At 37.7% G+C, this 27,955-nt stretch overlaps 1 protein-coding gene and 1 long non-coding RNA gene across 4 annotated transcripts; one reads left to right on the forward strand and one right to left on the reverse strand.

Moving 5' to 3' along the window:
- Positions 1-52: 52 nt before the first annotated feature.
- On the forward strand, positions 53-27,915 carry LOC134822124 (solute carrier family 28 member 3-like). Of its 3 annotated transcripts, XM_063833021.1 has the most exons (16): positions 53-134; positions 755-841; positions 18,183-18,287; positions 18,504-18,677; positions 21,599-21,769; positions 22,036-22,098; positions 22,480-22,603; positions 23,030-23,114; positions 23,472-23,581; positions 23,894-24,070; positions 24,330-24,446; positions 24,613-24,714; positions 25,057-25,169; positions 25,386-25,529; positions 26,143-26,226; positions 26,564-27,915. In XM_063833021.1, the coding sequence occupies exons 2-16, from the start codon at positions 806-808 to the stop codon at positions 26,696-26,698; spliced, it is 1,740 nt and encodes a 579-aa protein (XP_063689091.1). In that variant the 5' UTR covers positions 53-134; positions 755-805; the 3' UTR covers positions 26,699-27,915. The 3 variants fall into 3 exon arrangements, with proteins under 3 accessions (XP_063689091.1, XP_063689089.1, XP_063689090.1); XM_063833019.1 differs by lacking the exons at positions 53-134; positions 755-841 and adding an exon at positions 9,894-10,169 and having other exon boundaries at positions 26,564-26,951; XM_063833020.1 differs by lacking the exons at positions 53-134; positions 755-841 and adding an exon at positions 17,779-17,970 and having other exon boundaries at positions 26,564-26,951.
- LOC134822125 (uncharacterized) lies at positions 10,163-11,438 on the reverse strand. The gene is made up of 2 exons (XR_010161132.1): positions 10,978-11,438; positions 10,163-10,505 (listed from the first exon to the last, which is right to left on the reverse strand). It is a non-coding gene; the product is annotated as an uncharacterized LOC134822125 (long non-coding RNA).
- Positions 27,916-27,955: the final 40 nt, after the last annotated feature.

Genomic DNA, 27,955 nt, shown 5'->3' on the forward strand with positions numbered 1-27,955 from the left:
TAATTATATCAAATTAAACTGTTTATTAAGTTTAACTAAATCTTCGACTCACAGAAGATTCTATGAATTAAAGTGGAGAGCTCTCTTCGATTTTTAATCTCTGTTGACGGGATCCCAAAAAGGAGATAAGACAGGTAATAGGACGTTTATTTGACTGGACATTACGTGAACAGACCTAATTTTGAACGGACGTTAAAATGAACGCTATGGGCCTCCAGCGTCCAAATAATGTCTGTTCAAATAATTAATAAAGTCCATAATAAGGTAATTAAATTCAATCAGTTAATCATCTACGTTTTCATAATTTGATCTACTTCGTATGTTAATACATCTAAAGTTAATTTAAATAAACAACTTATTATAGGGTGGTTCAAACCCCAAAGTTTCTCAAATCTTTCTGAACCAAAGCTTTAAAACTATTGAAAAAAAAATTCAGTCAAAATAGTGAATTTGGGCCGTGGAAAGCTGAAATTAGAATATGTCCTACCGGTAGGACATATTCAAAATTTTCATTGCATCAAAGTTTTCTCCAGATATACTGCTTCCAGTGCATTGTTGGCGACTTGTGTAACTCTCATCGATTTCACTGATTGGTCACTGGTCAAAATTTAAGTCAAATTAACCGCGAAATTTCGTTCGTTATTTAGTGATCAACTCTAAATTCGAGTACAAAGTGAGCGACATCTTTTAATTTGCGCACTCATTAATAAATGGGTACCTATGTTGAGTTACTAATCATAAAACTCTTGATCAGGATCAGGTGCTTGGTAACAAGAAGTGAAAGTGAAAGTAAAATTGTACCGTGATGGACCCGATGGCGATGCTGTACACGGAAGTAGCTGTAAGTAAATATTTGATTCTTTAAATTTGTAAATTACCTTTGAAACGTTGTTACCTGCAAAACCAACTAGTGTGCAAACCTATCGTTTAATTTATAGTGCGCAACTCTTATACGGACTCGTTTAGGGGGAAAAGTACGTACTTGTACGCAACTTTGAAAAGTCCGACTCATACGACGTACGATTCAGATAAAAATTTTTTGTTTTTGAATTATTATCATCGGGGCTATTGTAAAATGTAATTGTTAATTGCCGATGTTAGACAAAATAAACCGTTCGCGAACAAATTAAACACAGAGTTCTTTGGCCAGGCAAGCATTTAAAAGTAAAACAAAAATTCTACAGAATTACTAGACAATTTACTTATTTAAACAGCTTGTTTATCTTAAAGTTAAACTTTAAGTTAAGGGGGGGGGGGGGGGGGGGGGGGGGGTTCACCCTGATTTTTTTGTGAAACTTAGTTTCGAGATAGCAGTTGACCAACCAACTAGGACCGGTGACCGAACTTTTGAGGGGGTCCCGGACCCCAACCGCCTAACGGTGCCCGCGGGGCAGCCACGCCCATATTTGGTCCAAATTAGGCCCAATTTAGCCAAATACCCTGAACATGCCCAAAACCCAGATTTTAGGTGCTTTACTTGTAGCTAGTGGTCCCCTAAACTCGTATATGAATTTTCATCAAGATTGGACAAAAAATGACTGAGTTATGAGCCAAAAACCATAGGACCATATTTGGGCATACGCACCAAATTTGATCGATTTTGGCCCATTAATTGGTCAAATATCAATATTTTTGAATGAAACCAACTTTATATGGAAGGTAAGCCTATACTACACATTCTCTATGATTATCAGCTCAATATCTACCTAACTGTGGATTCTGTGTTCAAATAGTTGCAAAAAATGAACCAAATCGCCCATATCTCAGTTCGCGATATTTGCAAAACTGACTTTGCTCAAAACAATAGAACTCAATAGGGTTTCGATATTTTTTTATGAAATTTTCAGAATCGACGTAGGATTGCCTCATGACCTTAAGTTTTGAGTTAGGCCTTTAAAAAAATTTGGCGGCCAAATTCTGAAAAATGCCCGGCAAATTTCAGAATTTGGCCGCCAAATTTTTTTTAAAGGCCTAACTCAAAATTCTAATACAAAACTTAAGGTCATGAGGCGATTCTACGTTGATACTGAAAATTTCATGAAAAAATATTGAAACCCTATTGAGTTGTATTGTTTTGAGCGAAGTCAGTTTTGCAAATATCGCGAACTGAGATATGGGCAATTTTGTTCATTTTTTGCGATTATTTGAATACAGAATCCACAGTTAGGTAGATATTGAGCTGATAATCATAGAGAATGTGTAGTTTAGGCTTACCTTTCATATTAAGTTGGTTTCATTCAAAAATATTGATATTTGACCTGTTTATGGGCCAAAATCGATCAAATTTAGTGCGTATGCCCAAATATGGGCATATAGTTTTTAGCTCATAACTCAGTCATTTGTTGTCCAATCTTGATTAAAATTCATATACGAGTTCAGGGGACCACTAGCTACAAGTAGAGCAGCTAAAATCTGGGTTTTGGGCATGTTCAGGGTATTTGGCTAAATTAGGCCTGATTTGGAGTTTGGACCAAATATGGGCGTGGCTGCCCCGCGGGCACCGTTTGGCGGTTGGGGTCCGGGACCCCTCAAAAGTTTGGTCACCGGTCCTAGTTTGTTGGTCAACTGCTATCTCGAAACCAAGTTTCACAAAAAATTCAGGGTGAACCCCCCCCCCCCCCCCCCCTTAATCGACGATTGGAATATTATAGAAACACAAGTTTTTAAAATCGCTCAATATTAGTCCGTAACATGCGATTTAGAACTCCTTCTAGAATAGAAGGAGAACTTTTCTCATCTTAGTTCCCGCCAGCCAGTCTGAGGTGACTCGCAGTTTGTCTTCATAATACTCCGGTTACCAGTGTCCACGACTTTTCGGAGAAATAATTCCCGGAAAATATTATTACGTGCAATCATATATGAGTAAATAATATGAGGCACCTTCATAAGTAAATCAAACAGCCGAGTGTTTTACTTCACGTTTTAATAACAAATGTAAATTTGGTATTTACTCACAAGATTGCTTTCGTAAATGATATTTTACAATATAAACGATAATTATAATCTGAAAAACATTCATATTCTTGTTATTAGCATAGTTAGTGTGTAATTAATTAGTGTGTAATTAATTTTTATTGAAAAACTGCAATATATATTATATTTGACATAATAAATTAACACTTTAACATTTGTTAAACAGTTATTCAATAATAGCGTCTAAAGCTAAAAAAAATATATGCATCGTTTTTGCATGGCAATATCCTGAGCATCTTAGGGCTGCTTTTTAATTGCCGCTTATGTTCGTTTACTTGTTTTAAGTAGCTCACTGACCCCCCATTATCTCACTGACCCCCATTATCTCACTGACCCCCCATTAGCTCACTGACCCCCCATTATCTCACTGACCCCCATTATCTCACTGACCCCCCATTAGCTCACTGACCCCCCATTATCTCACTGACCCCCATTATCTCACTGACCCCCCATTAGCTCACTGACCCCCATTATCTCACTGACCCCCCATTAGCTCACTGACCCCCCATTATCTCACAGACCCCTCATTATCTCACTGACCCCCCATTAGCTCACTGACCCCCCATTAGCTCACTGACCCCCCATTATCTCACAGACCCCCCATTATCCCTCTGACCCCCCATTATCTCACTGACCCCCCACTAGCTCACTGACCCCCCATTATCTCACTGACCCCCCATTATCTCACTGACCCCCCACTAGCTCACTGACCCCCCATTATCTCACTGACCCCCCATTAGCTCACTGACCCCCCATTATCTCACTGACCCCCATTATCTCACTGACCCCCCATTAGCTCACTGACCCCCCATTATCTCACTGACCCCCATTAGCTCACTGACCCCCCATTATCTCACTGACCCCCATTATCTCACTGACCCCCCATTAGCTCACTGACCCCCATTATCTCACTGACCCCCCATTAGCTCACTGACCCCCCATTATCTCACAGACCCCTCATTATCTCACTGACCCCCCATTAGCTCACTGAACCCCCATTAGCTCACTGACCCCCCATTATCTCACAGACCCCCCATTATCCCTCTGACCCCCCATTATCTCACTGACCCCCCACTAGCTCACTGACCCCCCATTATCTCACTGACCCCCCATTATCTCATTGACCCCCACTAGCTCACTGACCCCCCATTATCTCACTGACCCCCCATTAGCTCACTGACCCCCCATTATCTCATTGACCCCCATTATCTCACTGACCCCCCATTAGCTCACTGACCCCCCATTATCTCACTGACCCCCCCCCCCCCCCATTAGCTTACTGACCCCCCATTATCTCACTGACCCCCCATTAGCTCACTGACCCCCTATTAGCTCACTGACCCCCCATTATCTCACAGACCCCCCATTATCCCTCTGACCCCCCATTATCTCACTGACCCCCCACTAGCTCACTGACCCCTCAGTAGATCACTGACCCCTTTACCTGGGGACCCCAGGTAAAGGCTATTATGTTCATAAACATATGATACTATAATAATAGAGATTCGGCGGAATGACAGACTGAGCGCTGCACCCAATAATGTCCCCTTTGGCCTTTACCTGGGGACCCCAGACTATTATATGACTAAACATCATAATAGAGATTCGGCGGAATGACAGGCTGCAGAGCACCGCCTAGTAATATCCCCTCAGCATATGCCCGCATACGGTTCAATAATTTCATGGCACCAGGTGTCCATGTCATTCCTAATATAGCACCAGAAACCAGTAGCAAGTATTAACCATATGTTGCTGTCGGAGTGTCGGTGTAAAAACGTAAAAACACAATAACTCATTTTATGACACATTTAAGTTACATTAGAAATCTTTCCCGACTGTTCTGGTGTTCGTATGGGCAGGATTTGATTCGTTTTGTGCCGATTAAGTTGAGCCAGTAATCACATTTAGTTTCTAGCTAACACTGTTAGAAACTGTGGAATTCAATCTGTTAATTGCTAACAGATTGAATTTCACTATTTTCTATCTACCATAGATATATTTTTATTTATTTGTGATGAAATTGAAGGTCTTTGCAGAAATGTTACGTTATTAGAATTTTGATTTTAGTCTGTTACTAACACTACTACTACTAAGCTACTACTACTATGTCGGAACTAAGTCCGATCTACGCCAGATAACCCCTCCATATATCCCTGTCCCGCATGAGGGTTCGCAGTTCCTTTTTAGAGTTTGTCCCAACTTCCTTTAGTAACATAGACATTAGACAAGTAGCTTTGTCTTGGTCGGCCTTGCTGTGCTCTACCATGCATAGGTTCCCGTATAAAGACTAAATCACTGGTGCAAATAGCTCAGGATGTCTGATGCAGTGTCCCGCGCGCCATTTTTAATTTACTGCTTCGTAAGTCGTAACTTGTTTGACAGCCTTGGTAGGCTACCATACAAAGTTATATTGCTGACCTTGTCCTTTTATGAGATTCCCAGCACCATACGCAGCATTTTTGTGTATGTCCCGACCAAACTTTTCTCTTGAGCCATTTGTCAGTGTCAAGGTTTCTGATCCGTAGAGCAGTACTGTTACTAACAGTTGTAATAGTGGCTGAAATGAATCCTTTTATGTTGTTGTTAATTTGGTATTTATTTTTTTCTATTATCCGTTAATTTAATTGTGTTGCTTTTTAAAAGTTGTAAGTTGGTTGATATTGAGTCACTGAATTAAGTTATATCTTGTTGTTTCACAGTTGTTAAAATCTAACTACTGTCTTTTTATTAAAAATTGTTCGAGGTAGTAACGTTCGTATGCTTTTAAAATTTTCAGATCAGTGAGAAGTGTGCCATTTGAAGATCACTCACAACTGAAAACCACAGTCACGCTCCAAGGTTTCATCATGCAGTCGTACCAGGCTAATGAATATCCATGTAGGAATCATAACCTGAATTTTTGGACGCAAAATTAGATTCCTAACATTTTTCAAAAACGTCCGGCCATTAATTGCCCCCTGTCTCCAAAAGTGGCATTACAACCTTGCAGAAGGTCGGAACACCTTTTTTTAACATTCCTAAAAGCATATTTTCAAACTTTATTCGTTCTCCACAACTTCCAATATGACAGCTTTACAACATGTAGATCACTGACCCCTTTACCTGGGGACCCCAGGTAAAGGCTATTATGTTCATAAACATATGATACTATAATAATAGAGATTCAGCGGAATGACAGACTGAGCGCTGCACCCAATAATGTCCCCTTTGGCCTTTACCTGGGGACCCCAGACTATTATATGACTAAACATCATAATAGAGATTCGGCGGAATGACAGGCTGCAGAGCACCGCCTAGTAATATCCCCTCAGCATATGCCCGCATACGGTTCAATAATTTCATGGCACCAGGTGTCCATGTCATTCCTAATATAGCACCAGAAACCAGTAGCAAGTATTAACCATATGTTGCTGTCGGAGTGTCGGTGTAAAAACTTAAAAACACAATAACTCATTTTATGACACATTTAAGTTACGTTAGAAATCTTTCCCGACTGTTCTGGTGTTCGTATGGGCAGGATTTGATTCGTTTTGTGCCGATTAAGTTGAGCCAGTAATCACATTTAGTTTCTAGCTAACACTGTTAGAAACTGTGGAATTCAATCTGTTAATTGCTAACAGATTGAATTTCACTATTTTCTATCTACCATAGATATATTTTTATTTATTTGTGATGAAATTGAAGGTCTTTGCAGAAATGTTACGTTATTAGAATTTTGATTTTAGTCTGTTACTAACACTACTACTACTAAGCTACTACTATACTATGTCGGAACTAAGTCCGATCTACGCCAGATAACCCCTCCATATATCCCTGTCCCGCATGAGGGTTCGCAGTTCCTTTTTAGAGTTTGTCCCAACTTCCTTTAGTAACATAGACATTAGACAAGTAGCTTTGTCTTGGTCGGCCTTGCTGTGCTCTACCATGCATAGGTTCCCGTATAAAGACTAAATCACTGGTGCAAATAGCTCAGGATGTCTGATGCAGTGTCCCGCGCGCCATTTTTAATTTACTGCTTCGTAAGTCGTAACTTGTTTGACAGCCTTGGTAGGCTACCATACAAAGTTATATTGCTGACCTTGTCCTTTTATGAGATTCCCAGCACAATACGCAGCATCTTTGTGTATGTCCCGTCCAACCTTTTCTCTGATCCTTAGAGCAGTACTGTTACTAACAGTTGTAATAGTGCCTGAAATGAATCCTTTTATGTTGTTGTTAATTTGGTATTTATTTTTTTCTATTATCCGTTAATTTAATTGTGTTGCTTTTTAAAAGTTGTAAGTTGGTTGATATTGAGTCACTGAATTAAGTTATATCTTGTTGTTTCACAGTTGTTAAAATCTAACTACTGTCTTTTTATTAAAAATTGTTCGAGGTAGTAACGTTCGTATGCTTTTAAAATTTTCAGATCAGTGAGAAGTGTGCCATTTGAAGATCACTCACAACTGAAAACCACAGTCACGCTCCAAGGTTTCATCATGCAGTCGTACCAGGCTAATGAATATCCATGTAGGAATCATAACCTGAATTTTTGGACGCAAAATTAGATTCCTAACATTTTTCAAAAACGTCCGGCCATTAATTGCCCCCTGTCTCCAAAAGTGGCATTACAACCTTGCAGAAGGTCGGAACACCTTTTTGAACATTCCTAAAAGCATATTTTCAAACTTTATTCGTTCTCCACAACTTCCAATATGACAGCTTTAAAACATGACCAGTTTGGAAGAAGTACTGGGTTTTTTTAGCTGCATGGATAGCTACAAAGATGCTAAAAAAATCGCAAACTTAAATATTACGACTGCATTTGTTTCGCCGATCCTTCCTACAATGTCGAATGTTGCGAATTTTATAACTTGCTCCTGATTACCAGCTCACACGAGATCCAGGAGACTAACTATCCTGATGATCACGGACACCCTTAAGTTCTTTAATTAGATAAAAGTGCTTGTTCTGTGCTTATTCCAACTGAACGAGTCCACTGATAGACAAAAGAGCAGGGACAAACAATGCTATGCTTTGTCTTGGCAGTTGATAGATAATATTTATATTAATGCTAATGAGTAATTCCTTCGATATCATCAGGATAGGGCGACGTTGATTTTACCTATTAAAAATTAAATAGAAGTTAAACAAGCATTGCGGTACAAATCATAATTTTTCGAGATTTTTCAGCATTTTTTGTTTTGTTGAACTTTGCATGTAATACGGCTTTTCAAATTTAACTTTTGGAAGTTGATTTACGTCACCTCAATATGAATATCGTCATTTATCAATGTTGATATTATTCAATATTATTTGACTTATTTTAAGTTTTTTTCACCTTCCTTTTAAATTAGGTTTCAGACATTAGGTTAAACACTGAGATTTCGTTAGGGATTATAAGGTTATTCGATTTCTAGAAAGCTATATTTAGTCTGTGAACATTTTAGTTGAATATGCATCGTGTATTATGTATTGATCACTAAGTTAAACATGGTATGTTATAGTACAGTAATACCCTGATTTACCGCACCCAATCTCCCTCCCCCAAATAGGGCTTAATTTGCACAATGTAAACAACCAAAACCCCGATTTATCACAAATCCCGATTTACCGTGGCTTTTTCCCTTCTCCCAAAGTCAAACTCCGCGGTAAATCGGGGTATTGTTATTCGAGTACGTGATATTTAGTGATCAGCTTCGTTAATTTTCATTATAGCCGCAACTTTATAATATAAATAATACATTCTTTAAAGGCTTCTTACAGCTTTTGTTAAGTCTTCGTGTGGTTTACATATGTCTACTTCTTTTGTTGATTTGATTATTGGCTAAAAACTTAAAATTTCAAAATATTGCGTCCAATATTTTAGATTACAAAAAATTTGAATCTTATTCTTCTAAAATGTTGGTACCAAAAAGTACGTGGTACTATAAGTCGTACTTTTCAATTTACGTATTTAATACGTACCTATTTTATCCATACTTCTCATTTAAGTTTTCGTGTCATCTTCAAGTTCATGCTGTCTACTTCTTTTGTTGAACAGTACAATATGACCCAGGTTATTACTCATGACAAATATTATAAAATGACATTTCTTTTAGTAAAGCCTGCTAGTGTGATCGTTTTATTTCGTTACCATTGGTTACCATTCGTTACCATTGGTTACAGTGGTCATTATTCTGGAATTATCTAACTGGAAGACAGCCGAACGCAGCCGAAATTCGACAAATTCCGTTTGATTCCTATCTAATTTCTTACAAAAACTAGCACAGCATTAAAAATAACCATTAGACCTCAGCCTCCTTTAGCGAGAGCTTAGTAATGACTTAAACCTAGAAGTACATAGAAATAAATATCAAAATCATTATTTAATATGTATTTTCGTCGGAATTAAAGAGGAGGGGTGTGTACCAAATAGTTAACTACTGCCGGGAGAACAATAAGTATTGGAAACTGAATTTCTCAGTCTTTCAGTGGTCATGCCTTCTTTTAAAACCGAGGATATATTTCGGGTAGAACTGATCTTATCTTAAGTTTCAAATATGATACTAACGTGTTCCTCATTGCTGTACTGTTGGAGTGCTTAATTATCAAGATTTTGTAGAAAATATCGTAGAAAATATTTGAAATATTTCGTCATTCATTTGGAATATTTTCTAATGTTTAGTCTATACGTCACTACTACGTCACTACTACTCAGTACAGTTCATCGGTATTGACTCAATTTGGACTATTTTAAGCATCGGACCGGCCAATATTCCTTGGCCGGTTCCTTGTTTAAATTAAGTTAAACTTAAATGAGTACGATAATTATACAACGTAATACGCCAAATATAGTGAAATGAGTTAGTTCTTGGTAAATAAATTGGTTCCAAAGACAAAATCAATTGGGGCCCTCCTAAAATCGTTTATTTATAGCAGGGCTATATATCTGAAGAATATGCTGACAAGTTTGTTGTCTGTTAATTTAGTCTCTTAATTTATCTAAGCTATTTAAAACTTATCCATTCGTTTCGGTTGTCGTTGATCATCAATCATTTATAGATTTTATTTTTATCTTTGTCAATATTTCTTAAATTATAGCAGCCGTAATTTTTATTTCATATTAATTGTTTGAAGTTTCTCATATTGATTGTTTTACCTTTTTTTTATAGCAACAACTTGAGCAAATGGACTTGAGCAATGTAGTGAAAAATCCTTCAGCCGCAAGTTACAAGGTAAAATTTCTTTGAAATTGAGAAAATCTAATAAAATAATAAATAATGCCTCAAGAACAACAATTGTCCCTCATAACTTCATGAAATTTCAACTTTAAACCATGTTTCCTCGTTTTTTACCATTCTTCGTTATCAGACCCATCACATTATCTTGAGTGTAGAGTGATGTAGATGTAGATGTAGTAGATGTAGAGTGATTTATAAGCACAACATCTTGCTGATGTGTCGTTCACCCCAGGAGTCACAGAAATACACATAACACCCTGTCCGGTCGGTCCACTCGGTCCACAAGGGTTGGGTTTCACAGTCGTCCGTGTCAGAATCCGTGTCACAGATCTGTCATTGGTTATACTTATATGATTATGTGTATAAGACGTGAAAAAGACTTGTTATTAATTAAGTAATAGGAATAACTTGTTTAATCTTTAAACATTTTTAAAATCTGTAACCCCAATCTGCGGAAAATTTGGTAAAAAGTGCGGCGTATATATTAGCAAAATGTGTGGCAAACGTGCTGTGAATTTTAATCTATTAGGTAAATATTTCTGTGATAGAAAGCTGCTCAAACATTACTACATGGGGTTGATTAAATAATTCTTTGTATAAGAACGAATGAGTAATTATTTTAAGGCCCGTTCGAAATATTACAGCTTTAGAATTAGAATATAATCCCAATGAATTATGATGATTATTGAAACGCGTGTACAAATTAAATGAAAAATAAATAAATAAAAAATAAATTAATTAAAAAGCTGAAACGTTAATTTTTCTATTTATACCAACTCTATTTATAATTATACCAACTCACTGTTTGATCACATATCAATGTTTGGCTAGCTTTACATCTGCAATAACCACAAATTGATGAGTCGTACTCGCTATCACCAACTTTAAGCTTCTTTTCCTGGAAATCACAGAAGTCTCCTTCGGGTACCACAGGCACAGCTGCAGCGTTATTTGGCTTGTTTTTCTTCTTCCATTTTTTACAGGACATTAAGTCGACAAGAAGCAATAAAAGTATAAGCATACTAACAAAAACCTTCATACTGACTACGATTATTGTTAAAACTAGCACAATAAGATGGAGGAAGAATATAAAGCTACTCAACGTTCCCACCTGACTGCACTTACACCTCGCTTATGAGTATAAACTCCATGATGCTTCGTTGCAGTTATAAAGCCATTAACGGTAGAAGGCCGCGGGCCACTTCAATGAGTACAAAGTACAAGCTTAAAAATTTATAATAATAATTTCCCGTACTAGACACGGCTAAACTTAAAGTGCTAAACCCGTGTTGCGTCTAACTTAACCACCTACACAAAGAACATCATGATCAATCACTACAAGTTGGTGCTCAGCTGCTTAATCTTATGTGAATGTCCAACTTCAATGTGGTCTAAAGTTTTCTAATAAACTTTGTAAATGTAATCTTAACGGGAGCTGATTGAGACATGACAATTATTGATCTCTACAAATTGGAGCTCAGCTCAGCTCAGACTCTATTGTAACCGTATGAAGCCGAGGGTAGCTATGATGATTTGACGCTTCCAATGTTCTAAACTCTTTCATTTTGCATTTGTTCCTATCGAGGGGCAAACACAAAGCGCATCCTCATGACAAATTTCCATGTTACACCTCAGCAGTGCAATAATGTTAAATTAAGCAGAGCTCACCACGAAAACTAATAATTTCTATCAAGCAACTTCTCAAAGATGCTTTACACTTAATTACTCCATGTGCAGTTTAACCCTCATAGTCCGAGACGAAAGGGAAACTCGTTAACTTTTCGTGTTAAAAGTAATTTCTCTACAGTTATCACCTTTCTGGATGATGCTCTGGTCGAAAGAAAATGAAGGCTAAACCATCGAAGTGCATGTCTATGTCTATGAAGTGTACTGGAGGAAAGTACAATACCTATGATGCAGAGTTTGTACTAAGCGAACAACAGGTGCCGTCCATTATCCAAGCACCAATGAAGTTCCTAGGAATGTACATGTATGTAGACCTTGAGGTGAAGGAAATTTTGTCCATGATTAAGAAGAAGTTAGAGGACCTTTTGGAAACAACGTCTAATGATGAAATCACGGGTCCAATGAAGGCGTGGGTGTATAACCACCTCATCATTAGTAAGATGTCATGGGGGTTTACTGTTTATAACCTGCCCATCACATTTGTGAGAGAGCTTGAGGCACTGTGTAACAGATACCTTAATAAGTGGCTAGGGATTGCGCATCCTTGTACCACCACCGTCCTCCACAGGAGTAGAGACCAGAAAGGATTGCAGCTGAAAAACATCTCCACTGAGTACAAAGTCATCCAACTTATTAAGGGACACCAACTTTGTAACTCTAGTGACCCCTACATCAAAAAAGTGTACTCTAACCATAAGGCTATTGCAGACACACAGAAGATGTGGTCATATCTCAAAGAGCTGAAAGACCGTCAGCGCCAACTTTACTTCCAAGAGTTAGTTGGAAAACCTGCAGTTGGTACAACTGGCCTCGGTTATGGGACAAGATATGAGGACACATCAGAGAGGAAACTGCTAACCAACATGGTGAGGACCTTTGATGAAGAGACACTTATTTGTTCACTTTTTGACGAAAAGCGGCAAAACATCTTTCTCACATGGGAAAATACAATGACATTTGACACCACGTGGAATAACCTGATCTATCAACTTAGTCCGGAACTGTTAAAGTTTCATGTCAATGCTATCCATGACACCGCGTCAACACATAGCAACCTAAAGCCGTTTCAGGAAACTGTAAACTCTGCAGCAAACAAGGGACACTCAATCATATCCTCACGTTCTGCAAGGTTGCACTAAGACAGGGACGTTTCAACTGGCGCCATGATCAGGTCCTACGTGAAATCATGAGGACTGTTTCATCACAGATTGACGAGTTTAATTCTGACATCGCCAAGGAATCGAAGAGGGCACCGTCGGTCTTTCACAAAGCAGGCAATAAGCGCGAGAAGGTTACCTTAGCTGACCCAACTGATCATAAGACCCAAAGATATTTCTTTTCAGATGCCAACGACTGGAAGATAATATTTGATGAGGATGAGAGACAGAGGAACTTCCCGCAGCACATTGCAGCTACACCACTAAGGCCTGATGAAGTGATCTATCTTACTATATATAAAGCGAGATGATATATATATATTTATCCGTGCCATTTTACTGACACCACGGCATCAACTTTAACGCGAATTTCTGCAAAAACCGTCAAAGATATACAACTAAATCTTTTTTGACTGGGTCAAATGCTTTAATGGCCTCCAAATCAGCATGAAAAAATAAAAAATTGACCAAGAAATAGGAGTTTTAGAGCCCAAAATTTGGTACCCCAAGTGGTGTCAAAAACGCGAATTAAATAGGTAATAATTGTTTTAGTCTCTTGAGCCTTGACACCATTTTAGGGTTAGACGGGTTCCTGCTAGTTCAGATAAAGCAAGGAAGGTTTATCTAATGGAACTGACTTGTGGGAATGAGCAGAACTTTGCTGATCAAGGTTTACAAGGTTTACAAGGTTTACAAGGTTTACAAGGTTTACAAAAAATAGATCTATATTACAGTGAGATAATGTCAGATCAGCATAGCTAAAGGTCAAAGTCCGAAATCCAAATAGAAAATCCGTTACCATTAAGATGTTTGATGAGTGTAAAGAAAAAGTGAAAATGAAGGGGCTGTGGAGGAAATGTGATATCCCGTACTGAGACACTAATGTTCGTGTTTCTTCTTTATAGGGAATCGTGTTCTGCATAGCTGAGCGACGAACTTGGTGAATTCCACTATGTGCTCCGGTAGAAAGAGGCTCTTCATGTCATGAAATAGTAATGACTTTGTGGGCTCCTTCATGTTAGTCTTACTGGAATGGTACCTGGGACATGTTCTAAGGAAGTGTTCTTCATCTTCTATTATCGGATCAACACAAGGAAGATTAACAAAGAGCTCCATCATTGACTTTTCGCTGCAGAATTCACAAATTCGGTGATGTTGACTTCCAGTTCTGCTCCCATATCTTCCAGTTTCTACGTTTAGCTTATGTCCGCTCATTCGGATCCTAGCCACTAAGTTGCTTCCAGTTCTCGACGGTAGCGTGAGGTACGGCTCCTGCTCGAAAGCACCTTTAACTTTATTATAGAACGTAAGCTTCTTATTGCTTTGTCTTTCTGTTTCCCATAGATTGATAAATCGGTTATGTGCCCTTTCCTGACATAACAATGGGTTGTATAGTTGATGTTCAAGTTTGTTCTCGTCGAGTATCGTTAGCATTGATTCCAGTGCTCTGAACCAACCTAAATCAAGTTTCTTCTGCTCAGCAAAAGCGCGCCTGGCTAGGGCTGGTGAGTCTTCTAGTTCAAGTCTTGCAAGGCGATTATGGAAATCGGTGACTTGTTTAACATATCGAACTACAATAGGGGTTCTTCCGCAGTCTCCCCAAACAGCTGCGTTAGATGTCGATTTGGAGAAGCGAAAGATGATGAGATATCAGCAGCTGACAGAAGAGATAGAAGCCAACAGATGGGCTTGCAAGCTCCAGACAGTAGAAGTGCAGGAGCTCGAGGCATTTACAACTATAGCCTCCCAACCTTTATGAACCACCTGAACGTAAAGAACAAAGAAAAGAAGAAGGCCTGCATGAAGATCGCTGAGATCAGCCTGAGGGCATCGTATACCATCTATTTGTCCAAAAAAACTACCATATGGACAGATGATTGGGAGTTAGTCAAGAGACCAGTAATAGCATAGTAGGAGCGTAGAATTTTTGGGCCCAGAAAAACATAAGCCGGGGACTACTATAAAAGTGATGATGCTGTGTTGTTGAAAGACCTTCGACCAATCAAAGATGTACCTCATCACGCCAAGCAGTTATGCTTGTAGGTGAATATACAATTATAGAGTACAACAACTTTATAACACTCCTAAATTGGTGGAATGAATGCCTACCGGCTATTACCCGGCTAATAACCAATAACCTCTTACTGCTGGTTAATACTTTAATACTAATAGCCATAACGAAACACAAGTAAGGGCTGTTAGAGGGCTGTTTATTGTTTAAGTGTTTTCTCCCAAAAATGGCGATTAGAGGGCTGTTAGGTATTTTGCCGTGGAGGCATTGGAGCTCCACTTCTCAAATAAATTAGAGCCATGTAAGGCTGTTAAGAGGTTGACTTGAAACCTATGTTCTGGTTATTTCAACAAGCTGTAAGAATGAGGAAGGGCTTACTTGACTAGACACAATAACAGTTAATCGCACGAGCATTTCATTGCACCCTGCTGCAGGATTGCAGTCTGTTAAGAGGTTAACAACCAGAGAATAGTTGACTTGAAACCTATATTCTGGTTATTTCAACAAGCTGTAAGAATGAGGAAGGGCTTACTTGACTAGACACAATAACAGTTAATCGCACGAGCATTTCATTGCACCCTGCTGCAGGATTGCAGTCTGTTAAGAGGTTAACAACCAGAGAATAGTTGACTTGAAACCTATATTCTGGTTATTTCAACAAGCTGTAAGAATGAGGAAGGGCTTACTTGACTAGACACAATAACAGTTAATCGCACGAGCATTTCATTGCACCCTGCTGCAGGATTGCAGTCTGTTAAGAGGTTAACAACCAGAGAATAGTTGACTTGAAACCTATATTCTGGTTATTTCAACAAGCTGTAAGAATGAGGAAGGGCTTACTTGACTAGACACAATAACAGTTAATCGCACGAGCATTTCATTGCACCCTGCTGCAGGATTGCAGTCTGTTAAGAGGTTAACAACCAGAGAATAGTTGACTTGAAACCTATATTCTGGTTATTTCAACAAGCTGTAAGAATGAGGAAGGGCTTACTTGACTAGACACAATAACAGTTAATCGCACGAGCATTTCATTGCACCCTGCTGCAGGATTGCAGTTTGCTGCACCCTGCTGCACCCTTCTGCAATCTGCTGCACCCTGCTGCCCCCTGCTGCAGGATTGCAGTCTGCTCTTACGTCCCATCAACCCGCGTTAAAGCGCGTTAAATATAATAGAATTTCAGCATCAAGCACATAATACAGTTTATTTCATCCCAAGCCCAGCATATTGTCTTATTGTCTCACAGGAATGCTATATGATGCATCCTTATCTCGGTCTAGGACCCTAAAATCATTTAACTTTTTGGCATTATGCGTTAAACTTTGCCCCAGCTGATGACTTGAGATAAAGCTAATTCGACAAAGCGGTCCGCCCAATTGATCAAAAGTACATATTTTAACGGTTATTTTTATCCGTCAAGGCAACGAAAATATTTTGGAACAGTCGCTAAACAATACCTGCAGTTGTATTGAGAATTAAGAAATTTATCCCATTTTAAAAAGAAATATATCCCATTTTATGCATTATTCTGTCTGAACATAATATGAGTAACTTGTGAATTTGTGGAACATTTTACCATCTGAAAATGCAATGGTGTAACTTAACCTCGATATAACTTGAGTTTCAAACAGGATGAAATTAAGCTGTCATCATTTAATGCGTTATCGCTGAACCATGCGTCATATATCCCCGGCAAAATGTACAATATATTGTCCATTCTTCCATTGATTGCGTCATTTCTCAATATGTATTTTACAAATGCTGTAACGAGAGTTTCACCTGGTTTTTATTTAAGCTAGCTTTCCTGATGATTACCTAGTTGGTAGGTGTTTTGACAGGGGAAAAGCTATTTTGGGTTTCGATTATTCTGAAATCTAAATTCTAATTGGTGTCACGTGACTAAGGATAAAAAGGATTGTTCACCTTTTTACTGTTATACAAAACTATTTCTCTCTATGCGACTGACTCGAAAATCGAAACGTTACTTGAAGATACGTTAAAGTTTCAAATTTGAACAATTGAGTATCAACTGTTTCTTATTCCTAAGTCCTTTATAGAGTACTAGAGTACGATCAGGACTATTTATTATGAATTATCAATACTGCTGTTAAAATCCCGATTTACCGCGCCCCGATTTACCACGATGAAGCCTTCCCCCAAAACTCGCTCTCGGCGGTAAATCGTGGTTATATTACTGTACCTGTTTTAAGCTCGGAAGAGCACATGAAACAGATGTTTCCACAATTAGATAACAGCAATTAGATGATGTGTTATTACTGTATCTAGATGAACCTGATATTTCACGGTAGCTCAAAATCACACGCTTCTCTCCATACGGCCACAATTACGAGTATAACCAATTATGAAATTATGAACCGAACTGCAATTAGTATACTTTGTCCATGTTAATTTTATCGTAAATCTGCACACTTTAATCTAACTCGGTAACTGATAACTGTGGCTGATTATTTGTCTGTAACCCCTTCTACCGTAACCAGATGTTATCGCCACGTACAGACTACACAACTAACGAGGGAATGTTCCCTCAACTTCTTCCTCATTATTCCATGAACTTAATAACAAACTCAACCATCTGTTAAAAGAAACCATCCCTAACGAAATTATGTCAATTCCGGTTAAGTTCACCTTCATTTCCGTCCTCATTTCTGGTCAACAGGATAATTTAATCAGGGTCCCCTCTAACTCTCTAAGTTGTTATCATCACATCAGCTGGCTGAAAATTTCAAATTCCTCACCACAAAATCTGTTTTGTCAACTGTTATATAGAACTCGCTAAATTCTTTAAAGACTCACTGTAATTTCGCTTTTCGGAAGAACTTCAGAGGTTGTCAGTTAATCTTTTTTGCTATTCATTGATTTTATCCTTCCTCTCTGGTAGTCATGGTGACGTTGGTTAATAACTGTGTGAATGATGGCAAGGTACGGGTGTTATCTGGATATAATATTATGAATAATATTATAGATTATGACTTATTATTAATAAGTTATAATCTGTAATAAGTGCTTTCTGATTACTTATACCGAGAAGGAGACAAATTGGAGAAATACATTAAAAAAGATAAAATTTAAATTGAAATAAAAATACATTTGAATCACAATTTTCCTCTAAAACTAAACATTTCCCAATTCAGACGGACGACTTGAATCACGAGTTAAAGGAGTTTCCTAATGGGAACGATTTAGAGACAGGTGAAAATAATCCAGAAAATGATGAGGATGAACCAGGATGTATTAAGGTGAAAATTTAAAGATTATCATTAAAAGATTACTATTAACGAGTTCAAACCACTTTCAACTTTTTATAATTTCAGCTCGGCTACAAGATTAACCTCCAACACGATGAAAATACAAATCTAAATAATTTAAAACTTTTAAAAACTGTTAAGTGAATAACTACGCTATAAAAGTATAAAACTATTGAATAAATACTGCACACCCACTAACTCCCCCAGGCATTCCTGACAGAACACGCCAAAATCATCAGAATAATAAAATATGTGGTGCTCCTCCTCTTCCTCTACTCCTACACTATAGCTGCTAGGATACTGAACCCAGAGCACAGTGAGAAACTGGTCGCTCTCGTTATATTCGGAACTGTTTGTGGGGTCTTGTATGGGATATATCTGGTGAGTTTAGTCTTTTAAATGGCTATATTTAACCTTTTAGAATATTTCCTTGTGTTTGAATTTGCAGATATTTGCTCATCTGCAGTGTTATGTTTGGCCTTATTTGACTGCTTTATTCAAAGTGGATAAAATAAAGCTGTAAATATAAGGGAGTATGTTATTGTTTAACCCATTAGGGACGATAGGGTCGTTTACGACCCACCTTTTCTAGAGGCTATAGAGGACAAACCATAATACTAAACGCAACGAATCTTTCGCACATATGCTCAAAATTTATTGGGCTACATTATTGACTTTCCAGTCGAGACCCAATTAATTACTAACAACTAAATAATTAGGCTAATTAGTCGTCATAATTGGAAAATATTCCACTTTACTTCTTGCCTTGATTGGGACATTAAAACTTTATGTAGGCTTATTTTGTTGAGGACAAAATAGTTGCGGGCAACGATTTCCTTGAGACATATGAAAAGCCCGTGATAATCAGATGTTCACAAACAGAGCTAGACGCTGTTTACTAACTGCGGTCGCATACGACCCACTCGTCCGGGTCGCAAACGACCCATCACGGTTTTTCGGCTTTAACTTCTGAAACAAAGACGTGAGGATAAAATAAAAACTGTAGCATAAGTTAAAAACATATGGTCAACACTGTGTAACTCTAACTTTTTAAAAATAAAGAATTTGGGTCATTAACGACCCACTCGGCTCACTTGCTTATTACTACATATGTCCCTGTAACTTCTTTAATTCAGCCTAAAGCATGACATCATAAGTTCAAAATCGCCTCTCAGCAAGTGATAATCATCATAAACTGCGAAAAATCGGTTAAATGGGTCATTAGCGACCCACTAGGACCACAAAATTGATTAATTAAATATAATGTTGTCAAACTTTTACAAATATTAGTATAAAAACATGTTATATCTTGGTCATTACTCCTGTACGTTGATTTAACTTTTAAAATCGATCAACTGGGTCAACAACGACCCACTCGGAAGTTGAACCACCTCATCAATTATTATCAGTATCATGCTGTTCCACCATCAAGAAAGACACTCGTAGGTCTTAATTCCACGCAAACCACGGGTGGCTGACTACTAGCCCTTCTGAGATCCAGGGCCAACTGAAGGGCCGTCATCACTCATCAAAGAGCTGCGAGAATAACACTACTGCATATGCCTGGAGTTGCGTCCTGACTATAATACTATGGTGCGTGGAAATCTGTACCGAAAGGACCGTGGCCGTGCCGCAAAAGAAAAGGAATCGGCCCTCGTTCCTAACTTGCTAGGTAATAGCCATGCTGTTGTTGTTGCTTATTAGATTCTGTTACCTTTTTCGTCAATTTCGAATCTTGGTAAACGACCTGCTACAACCCACCGCTTGAGACCCAGGGTCCCACGGTGATCAGATCATGTCACTCAAGAAAAATCCCCTGAACGAAGTATACGAGATATCATGTAACCTTGGGTAAATACTGAAAGACGAGTGGTCAAATTGCATATTCTAATCCAACATGCCAATATGTTTTTTTCATTCCTAGAAAGTACGAGAATAACTAAACAACTGCTGCATTCAGATGGCTACATCTACGGCTCTGTGAAGAAGGACAAGGAAAAAGCCCCCCCCCCCCCCCCCCCCCCCCCCCCATTTGGCTGGCGGTGCTGCAACCTGCAATCTCTTAGACAACTACCTCGTTTTGGGTAACAAACCCCGCAACAACGAGGCAGCTTTCAAAACGAAAACAAGTATTACGTAATCGGCCGAGAGGGAGGGGAGTTTCCAAATGGTTAAGCTTGTGAAATTTTGACATAATAGCTATGTGATGGGGGGGGGGGGGGGGCGTAAAAATTGTCCAATAAGTGATTACGTAATATATGAACGGCCCCTAAGAAGTAAAGAAAGGGAGCTGCGAAGAGAGTAGATGCAGCCATCTGAAATCTGAATCCAGCAGTTGTATAGTTCTTCTTGGACGTTCTAGGAATCGGGAAAAGATAGGCATGTTGTTTGCTGTCTCACGACATTACGGTCGTGTACTAACAGCTGATAAACTCACCTACCTATCAATCCAATTCTGCCCATTATTCGTCAGTCATTGGGTGACGTGATCTGCAGATTACCGTGAGACTCCAGATCTCAGAAGGGCTAGTAGTCAGCCACCCGTGGTTTGCGTGGAATTAAGACCTACGAGTGTCTTTCTTGATGGTAGAACAACATGATACTGATAATTAATGTCGTGGTTCAACTTCCGAGTGGGTCGTTATTGACCCAGTTGATCGATTTTAAAATTTAAATCAACGTACAGGAGTAATGACCAAGATATAACATGTTTTTATACTAATATTTGTAAAAGTTTGACAACATTATGTTTAATTAATCAATTTTGTGGTCTTAGTGGGTCGCTAATGACCCATTTAACCGATTTTTCGCAGTTTATGATGATTATCACTTGCTGAGAGGCGATTTTGAACTTATGATGTCATGCTTTAGGCTGAATTCAAGAAGTTACATGGAAATATGTAGTAATAAGCAAGTGAGCCGAGTGGGTCGTTAATGACCCAAATTCTTTATTTTTAAAAAGTTAGAGTCACACAGTATTGACCATATGTTTTTAACTTATGCTTTTTATTTTATTTTATCCTAACGTCTTTGTTTCAGAAGTTAAAGCCGAAAAACCGTGATGGGTCGTTTGCGACCCGGACGAGTGGGTCGTATGCGACCATAGCTGTATCTTTTAAAGTAAACGAGATGCAGATTAGCTTTTTTGGATATCTCATTTTTGCTGTAAAGTGACCTAGTGTGTTAAACGGCATCAAAATTGGCAAACTTTAAAACTCGTCGTCCCTAATGGGTTAAACCAATGGGTTCGAATTATTAACAGTTTAGATTTCCTATTTTCTAAAAACACTCAACATCCTCAGCTGGTCTTATCCTATGATCCTCCAAACATTGTGGAAGTGTTCGAGAAAAAGGTCCCAAAGATTCAGATGATACTAGGTATTATTGTGGGAGTGCTCTTCTTAGCTCTGGTTATATTCTTCATAGTTGATAGTCCTAAAGGATACGAAAAGTTCCGGAAGAGAAAAGCCCAGGTTTATTTTCAATTTTTTGATACTTTTATAAAGTTTTACAGTTTACTTCCAACCAAACATAAAGCAATGGAAGTGGTGGAATTAAATCTAATACGTATTTGAAAATAATTATATGAAGGAATATTCGAATTATTTGAGTTTTTACGAATTCCAGTACATATGAAACAGACTGTATATGTATGTGAAACAGACTGTTATCTGCAGAGTAGTGATAAGATATTTCAGATGAACAGACGTTTCATTAACACCGTGTTTACCCTCTCCAGGCACTGCTTGGGCTCCTCTTGTACGTTCTGCTGTGTTACGTTTGTTCTAAAGATAGGAGTAAGGTGGGTCACAGTTAATTATGTTACATAATTTATGTCACAGTCACATAAATTATGTGGTATAGTCTTAAATGTAATTGTACATGTTACGTAAGTTGTGATAATGAAGATACTGATAACATTTTCACAATATGTCGTCAGAAGTCTTTAGTCAGGGTTTTACCTGCTTTGTTGGCTCTTTAGCTTGGGCGGTGGGCGGGTCTGACTTTTGTATATCTATAATACAATACACATGTCCTTCAAGTCTAAGATAAGTAAACGTTCGGTTAAAACTTGAAATTTGTTTAAAGTTTCAACTTATCTCTTTCACAATTTTAACATTTTTAATTCACCTACTTAATCATATAATTGATCAGATAATAACCCAAAATCCACTGTCTCCAGGTAAGATGGAGGTGCGTACTGTGGGGTCTAGGGATACAATACGTGTTTGCAATGCTAATCCTCAAGACTAAACCCGGGGAAGACTTGTTTGATTTCATTGGAGATCAGACCACTATATTCCTAAGTGAGTGAAGAGAAATAACAGGATTTTCATGTTGGTTTCCATGGTTTATACGCGTCTCCGAGCGATTGACTTATCTTTGTTTTGACAGATCTGATTCCAATGAAACGGAGATATGGCTGATTTAGTCTGCTGGGGAGGAACACATTCTTAAGTTCCTTATCTAGTTTGGGAGACAAAACGAAATTTTTGAACCTCCTAAATCGAGTCAGACTGAGATTACTTTAGGACGGTTGTTGCACAGACGTTGGGTACTAATTGAATAACTGTTTTAGTCTGAAGGCATTTGAAATATGATATTTTGAACTGCATTATACTTAAGATGGTTCGTGACTGTTCTCCAACATACCAACTGCCAAGCCATTAGATATATACTGGTAGCAGAAAAACATGCGTAAAAAAAGATGTTTAATATCAATAATTGTCCAGATTACGCCAGGAAAGGTGGGCTATTTGTGTTTGGTGACGTTGCTATGCAGGGAGCTTACGAGGGCGACGTTCCTGTCGCACATAGGTCTGTGAAAATATTATTAAAAACAATTGTTTTCCAACAAAGTTTACAAGTGAATGATTGATCAAATTAAATTCAGTGGCAATATTTCAACCCGAATTTTTGATTTTTACGACTAAAGTTGATTTACGTGAAGGTGATAGTAAGGAGCCTGCAGCAACGGACTGAGGGGGTAAACCTTGGCCTTCGTAAATTGTACGAACGATCATTCTCCAACATAAACCAATTTCGGCCTTATTTAACATAGGCCGCAGTTGGCTACATCTTGATGACAGTAGCTGAATTATTTACACTTACTCATTTTCAGGTTCGGTTATAGTATCTGGAGTTTTAGTATTATTTACACTTACTCATTTTCAGGTTCGGTTATAGTATCTGGAGTTTTAGTATCCTTATCCCGACTGTAGTCTTCTTCTCAGCTTTTGTATCCATTCTCTTTCATCTGGGAGTCCTTCAAGTTATCATCATGGGTACGTGTGATATTATACATGTCTTAACTTTTGACAATGATCAATTGTGTTACAGCGCTTTCTTAAGAAGATCACCCGTCGGGTCAGAATGACCATTCCGACCTGTTGCACAGGGGGACTTAAGTGCACTTTAGTCCCCCTGTGGTTGGTGCTGATATTCGCGTGGCCTTTAACCCTTTACCTCGAAAAAATCTGTAACTTATACAGAAAATTGGAATATAAAGTCATGGTGTTTGACCTTTTACGAGTACACTTATATATATTTTTTCTTGGTTTTCTTGGCACTTCGTTTATAAATAATAATCTTGTCAGGTATCAGTAAGTTGATGTTCTACACAATGCAGACGTCAGTGGTAGAGTCTCTGAACGCAGCAGGCAACATATTTGTAGGAATGACAGAGGCTCCCCTCATGATCCGACCCTTTCTTCCCCGGATGACGAACTCGGAGATACACGCTGTAATGACGGGGGGATTCGCTACCATCGCAGGTCACTTTCACTTTCACTTTCATTTTCATTTTCACTTTCACTTTCACCTTAAGATTTTGGTGTATAATTTACTGTAATGACGGGGGATTCGCTACCATCGCAGGTTTTTATGATAACGTTATTAATAATATTAGCTTATCGTTTGCAATAGATCCATCAATATTTAACTTTGAAGCATCGGTAATTCATTTAAGAATTCGAGATTGATTTGTTTGACTGATTTACAGCTGTGGTTTTTACTGATGTTTGTCCTATGCAGGTGGTGTGTTGGCAGCCTACATTGGTATGGGTATTCCAGCTAAACATCTCATAGCAGCTTCTGTAATGAGCTGTCCTGCTGCTCTGGCTATCTCTAAACTCGTCTATCCTGAACGAGGTTCGTTTAGCATTCACTTTCATTTTCACTTTCACCTTAAAATTTACACCCCAATATCGTCTAGATTTTAGTATATAATTTTGATGTATAATTTTACGTTGACTTATTCTATGGTGATCATTTCAGTCTCTTTTAAACAACATTTGTTAAGTTTGTAACTGTTCAGAAAAGAGTGAATATGCTTCTGGGCAACAATTCGTTATTCCTAAGTTGGAGGATGCTAAAAACTTCATTGAAGCCGCAAAGAATGGGGCAGCAGTTTCAATAGGTACGTTTTAGACGGATTCCTTATACTTTACTCGTTAATATTGTGGCGGTTGGAACTTGGGAGTTTTTGGGACATCCCGTTAAATATTTTTAACAGTCGATATTTTTAACAATCGATATTTTTAACAATCATAATTTAACCCGCTACAAGGTAACCCACATACATTAACATTTGGCAATGTCTGTGGCTCCGTTATAATTAACTTTTTATAAATCTTATACTTAGATGATTGTCTTAATATAAACTTAAACCTTTCAGTTTTAATTAAACTCTTTGACTTAGTACGCTGGTACAAACTAACAAATCTAATAAGAAAATAAGTAAATTTGGGTTCATTTGCAGGTCTGTGCGCTAACATCATTGTGATGTTGATAGCCTTCATATCTTTCTACGACTGCTTCCAAACTTGGTTCAGATACTTTGCTTTGTGTGTAAACTGGGATATCACCTTCACGGTAAGTGGTGTTTACTCTTTCTTCGATAGAATATATTATCTGAAATTGAAATAAATAATAAAACTGTTTTTATTATCAGTATCACCTCAGAATCATCAAATATTTTGTCCGACTAAAAAAGATTTTAATCATTTAAATGTTCACTGAGACGTTTGATAATCAATACATTACATTTAATTTATATTCTAATTTATAATTTGTAATTTAATTACACAGGAACTGATAGGATACATCTTCGTTCCCTTTGCCTGGATGCTGGGAATAGAGGAGAGTCAATGTCAGCACGCCGGGGAGTTGCTCGCTTTGAAGATATTAGTTAACGAGTACGTGGCGTACGCTACTCTGGCTCAGAAATTAAAGGTAAAGTAGCGGCAGTTGTACTTGTAAATTAAAGGTAAAGTAGCGGCAGTTGTACTTGTAAATTAAAGGTAAAGTAGCGGCAGTTGTACTTGCAAATTAACGGTAAAGTAGCGGCAGTTGTACTTGTAAATTAACGGTAAAGTAGCGGCAGTTGTACTTGTAAATTAACGGTAAAGTAGCGGCAGTTGTACTTGTAAATTAAAGGTAAAGTAGCGGCAGTTGTACTTGTAAATTAAAGGTAAAGTAGCGGCAGTTGTACTTGTAAATTAAAGGTAAAGTAGCGGCAGTTGTACTTGTAAATTAAAGGTAAAGTAGCGGCAGTTGTACTTGTAAATTAAAGGTAAAGTAGCGGCAGTTGTACTTGTAAATTAAAGGTAAAGTAGCGGCAGTTGTACTTGTAAATTAAAGGTAAACTTCATTTCCACTGTGGACCCCTCTTTTCAATTGGAAAGCCTTAAGATTACACTCATACTAAATTACATCATAAAATCACTTCAACGCATTCCTACTTTTAATCAAGATAACATTATATTATATTACTAAAACTTATTCACATATTAATTATACATGATAACCTAATAGATTACAAATACTTATTCGCGTATTTAATCAGGATAATCTTATCAACACGAGAACAGAGGTGTTGATGACGTATGCTCTGTGCGGCTTTGGGAACATATCTTCCATGGGAATACAAGTAAGTTATACATTAATTAAGGGTCATTTAATCAATAATGACAATGGACATCTCTAATTCATTGAAAGATTGAAATAGAGCCAACTAGCTTAGGGACGTATCAGCGTAATTGTAAATTAAGTTACAAAGTAACGTTATACGCATTTCTCATCGATTCTGAAGAAATGAAAAATCGAATTGTACTTTTAATTGAAATATGTTGTTACTTTTATTTGAAATATGTTTTCAATTCTATTCAATTAACATCTTATCTTATTAAGCTATCTAAAGCCGACACGAACCAAAACGAACCAAAACATTGCACATTTACTGAATGATTAAATAACGATAACCTCAGGTCGGAGCACTGTCAGTGATGGCTCCCTCCAGAAAGTCAGACCTAGCAAAGCTAGTAGTGAGTGCTATGTTAGCGGGAACTGTTGCCTGTCAGATGACTGCTTGTATCGCGGGCATCCTCCTCGACGTTGAATAGGAGTTAGAGATAAAACTAATCAAGTAACTAGGAATATATTCCAAATAGGGATTGAGTAACTATGAATCTATAACTCCAAGAATAGGAATGAAATATAGAACTCCACAGTTAGAACCCCTCAGATCAGATATACTGTGTTGCAACCACTTGTGGACTAATCCAAGCCAAGTTGGCTCAAAGCCAAGTTGGCTCAAAGCCAAGTTGACTCCAAGCCAAGTTGCTATAACACTAACACACTGGGTCCCGGGGCCCAGTGAATCAAAACTTTTATACCACACTTTCAGATTATAGGGAATATTAACAGAGAACACTTTCACTTTCACATTATAAGGTTTACTAACAGCGAACACTTTCCACTTTCCCAGTGAATCAAACCTTTTATCAGAGTTGAAAAATACGTGAGATAATTTTTTAAATACGCCGTATTTTGCGTATTTTTGCTTAGAAATAAAATACGTCAAAAATACGTCATTCGTTTGCATTTTTTTTTCGAACACATTTCTATTTAACTTCAACGCTTTATATAATGCTTTGGTATAGCACGTGCCCAGTACTCTGAAGTCATATGCGAGGTGAAAAACGACAGAGCTACGCGAGTTTTGATAAAATCGTAAATTTATATAAAGCAATAGTACTTATTACTTTATTGGAGCTATCAATGGTACAAAAACGCTTTTTACGTATTTTATTCAACAAAAATAAAATACGCCGTATTTAACGTATTTTTGATATTTTATAAAATTCGTAAAATACGTATTTTTCAACTCTGCCTTTTATACCACACTTTCAGATTATAGGGAATATTAACAGAGAACACTTTCACTTTCAGATTATAAGGTTTACTAACTAGAAACACTTTCACTTTCAGATTATAAGGTTCACTAATAGTAAACACTTTCACTTTCACTTTCACATTATAAGGTTTACTAACAGCGAACAATTTCCACTTTCCCAGTGAATCAAACCTTTTATACCACACTTTCATTTTAAGATTATAGGGAATGCTAATACAGAATACTCACGATTATAGTAAATACTAACAGCAACCACTCAATTAACTAACTTTTAGTTTTTACCGGCTGTCATTTATATTATTTACTAGCCACTCGAATGAAAAGTCGCGATTATCAATTAAGCAAGTGCTCTTTTATACGAATATGCTAGTTTAATAACAGCTGACTGTTTTGTTTTATATAACGATTGATTTATATTTAGAATTATTGGTTTATTTTGGCAATTTTCGAAATTTTATTTACG

This window comes from Bolinopsis microptera, chromosome 10 (genome assembly GCF_026151205.1).
Source record: "Bolinopsis microptera isolate Bmic1 chromosome 10, MBARI_Bmic_1.0, whole genome shotgun sequence".
In the NCBI taxonomy this organism is placed as follows: domain Eukaryota; kingdom Metazoa; phylum Ctenophora; class Tentaculata; order Lobata; family Bolinopsidae; genus Bolinopsis; species Bolinopsis microptera.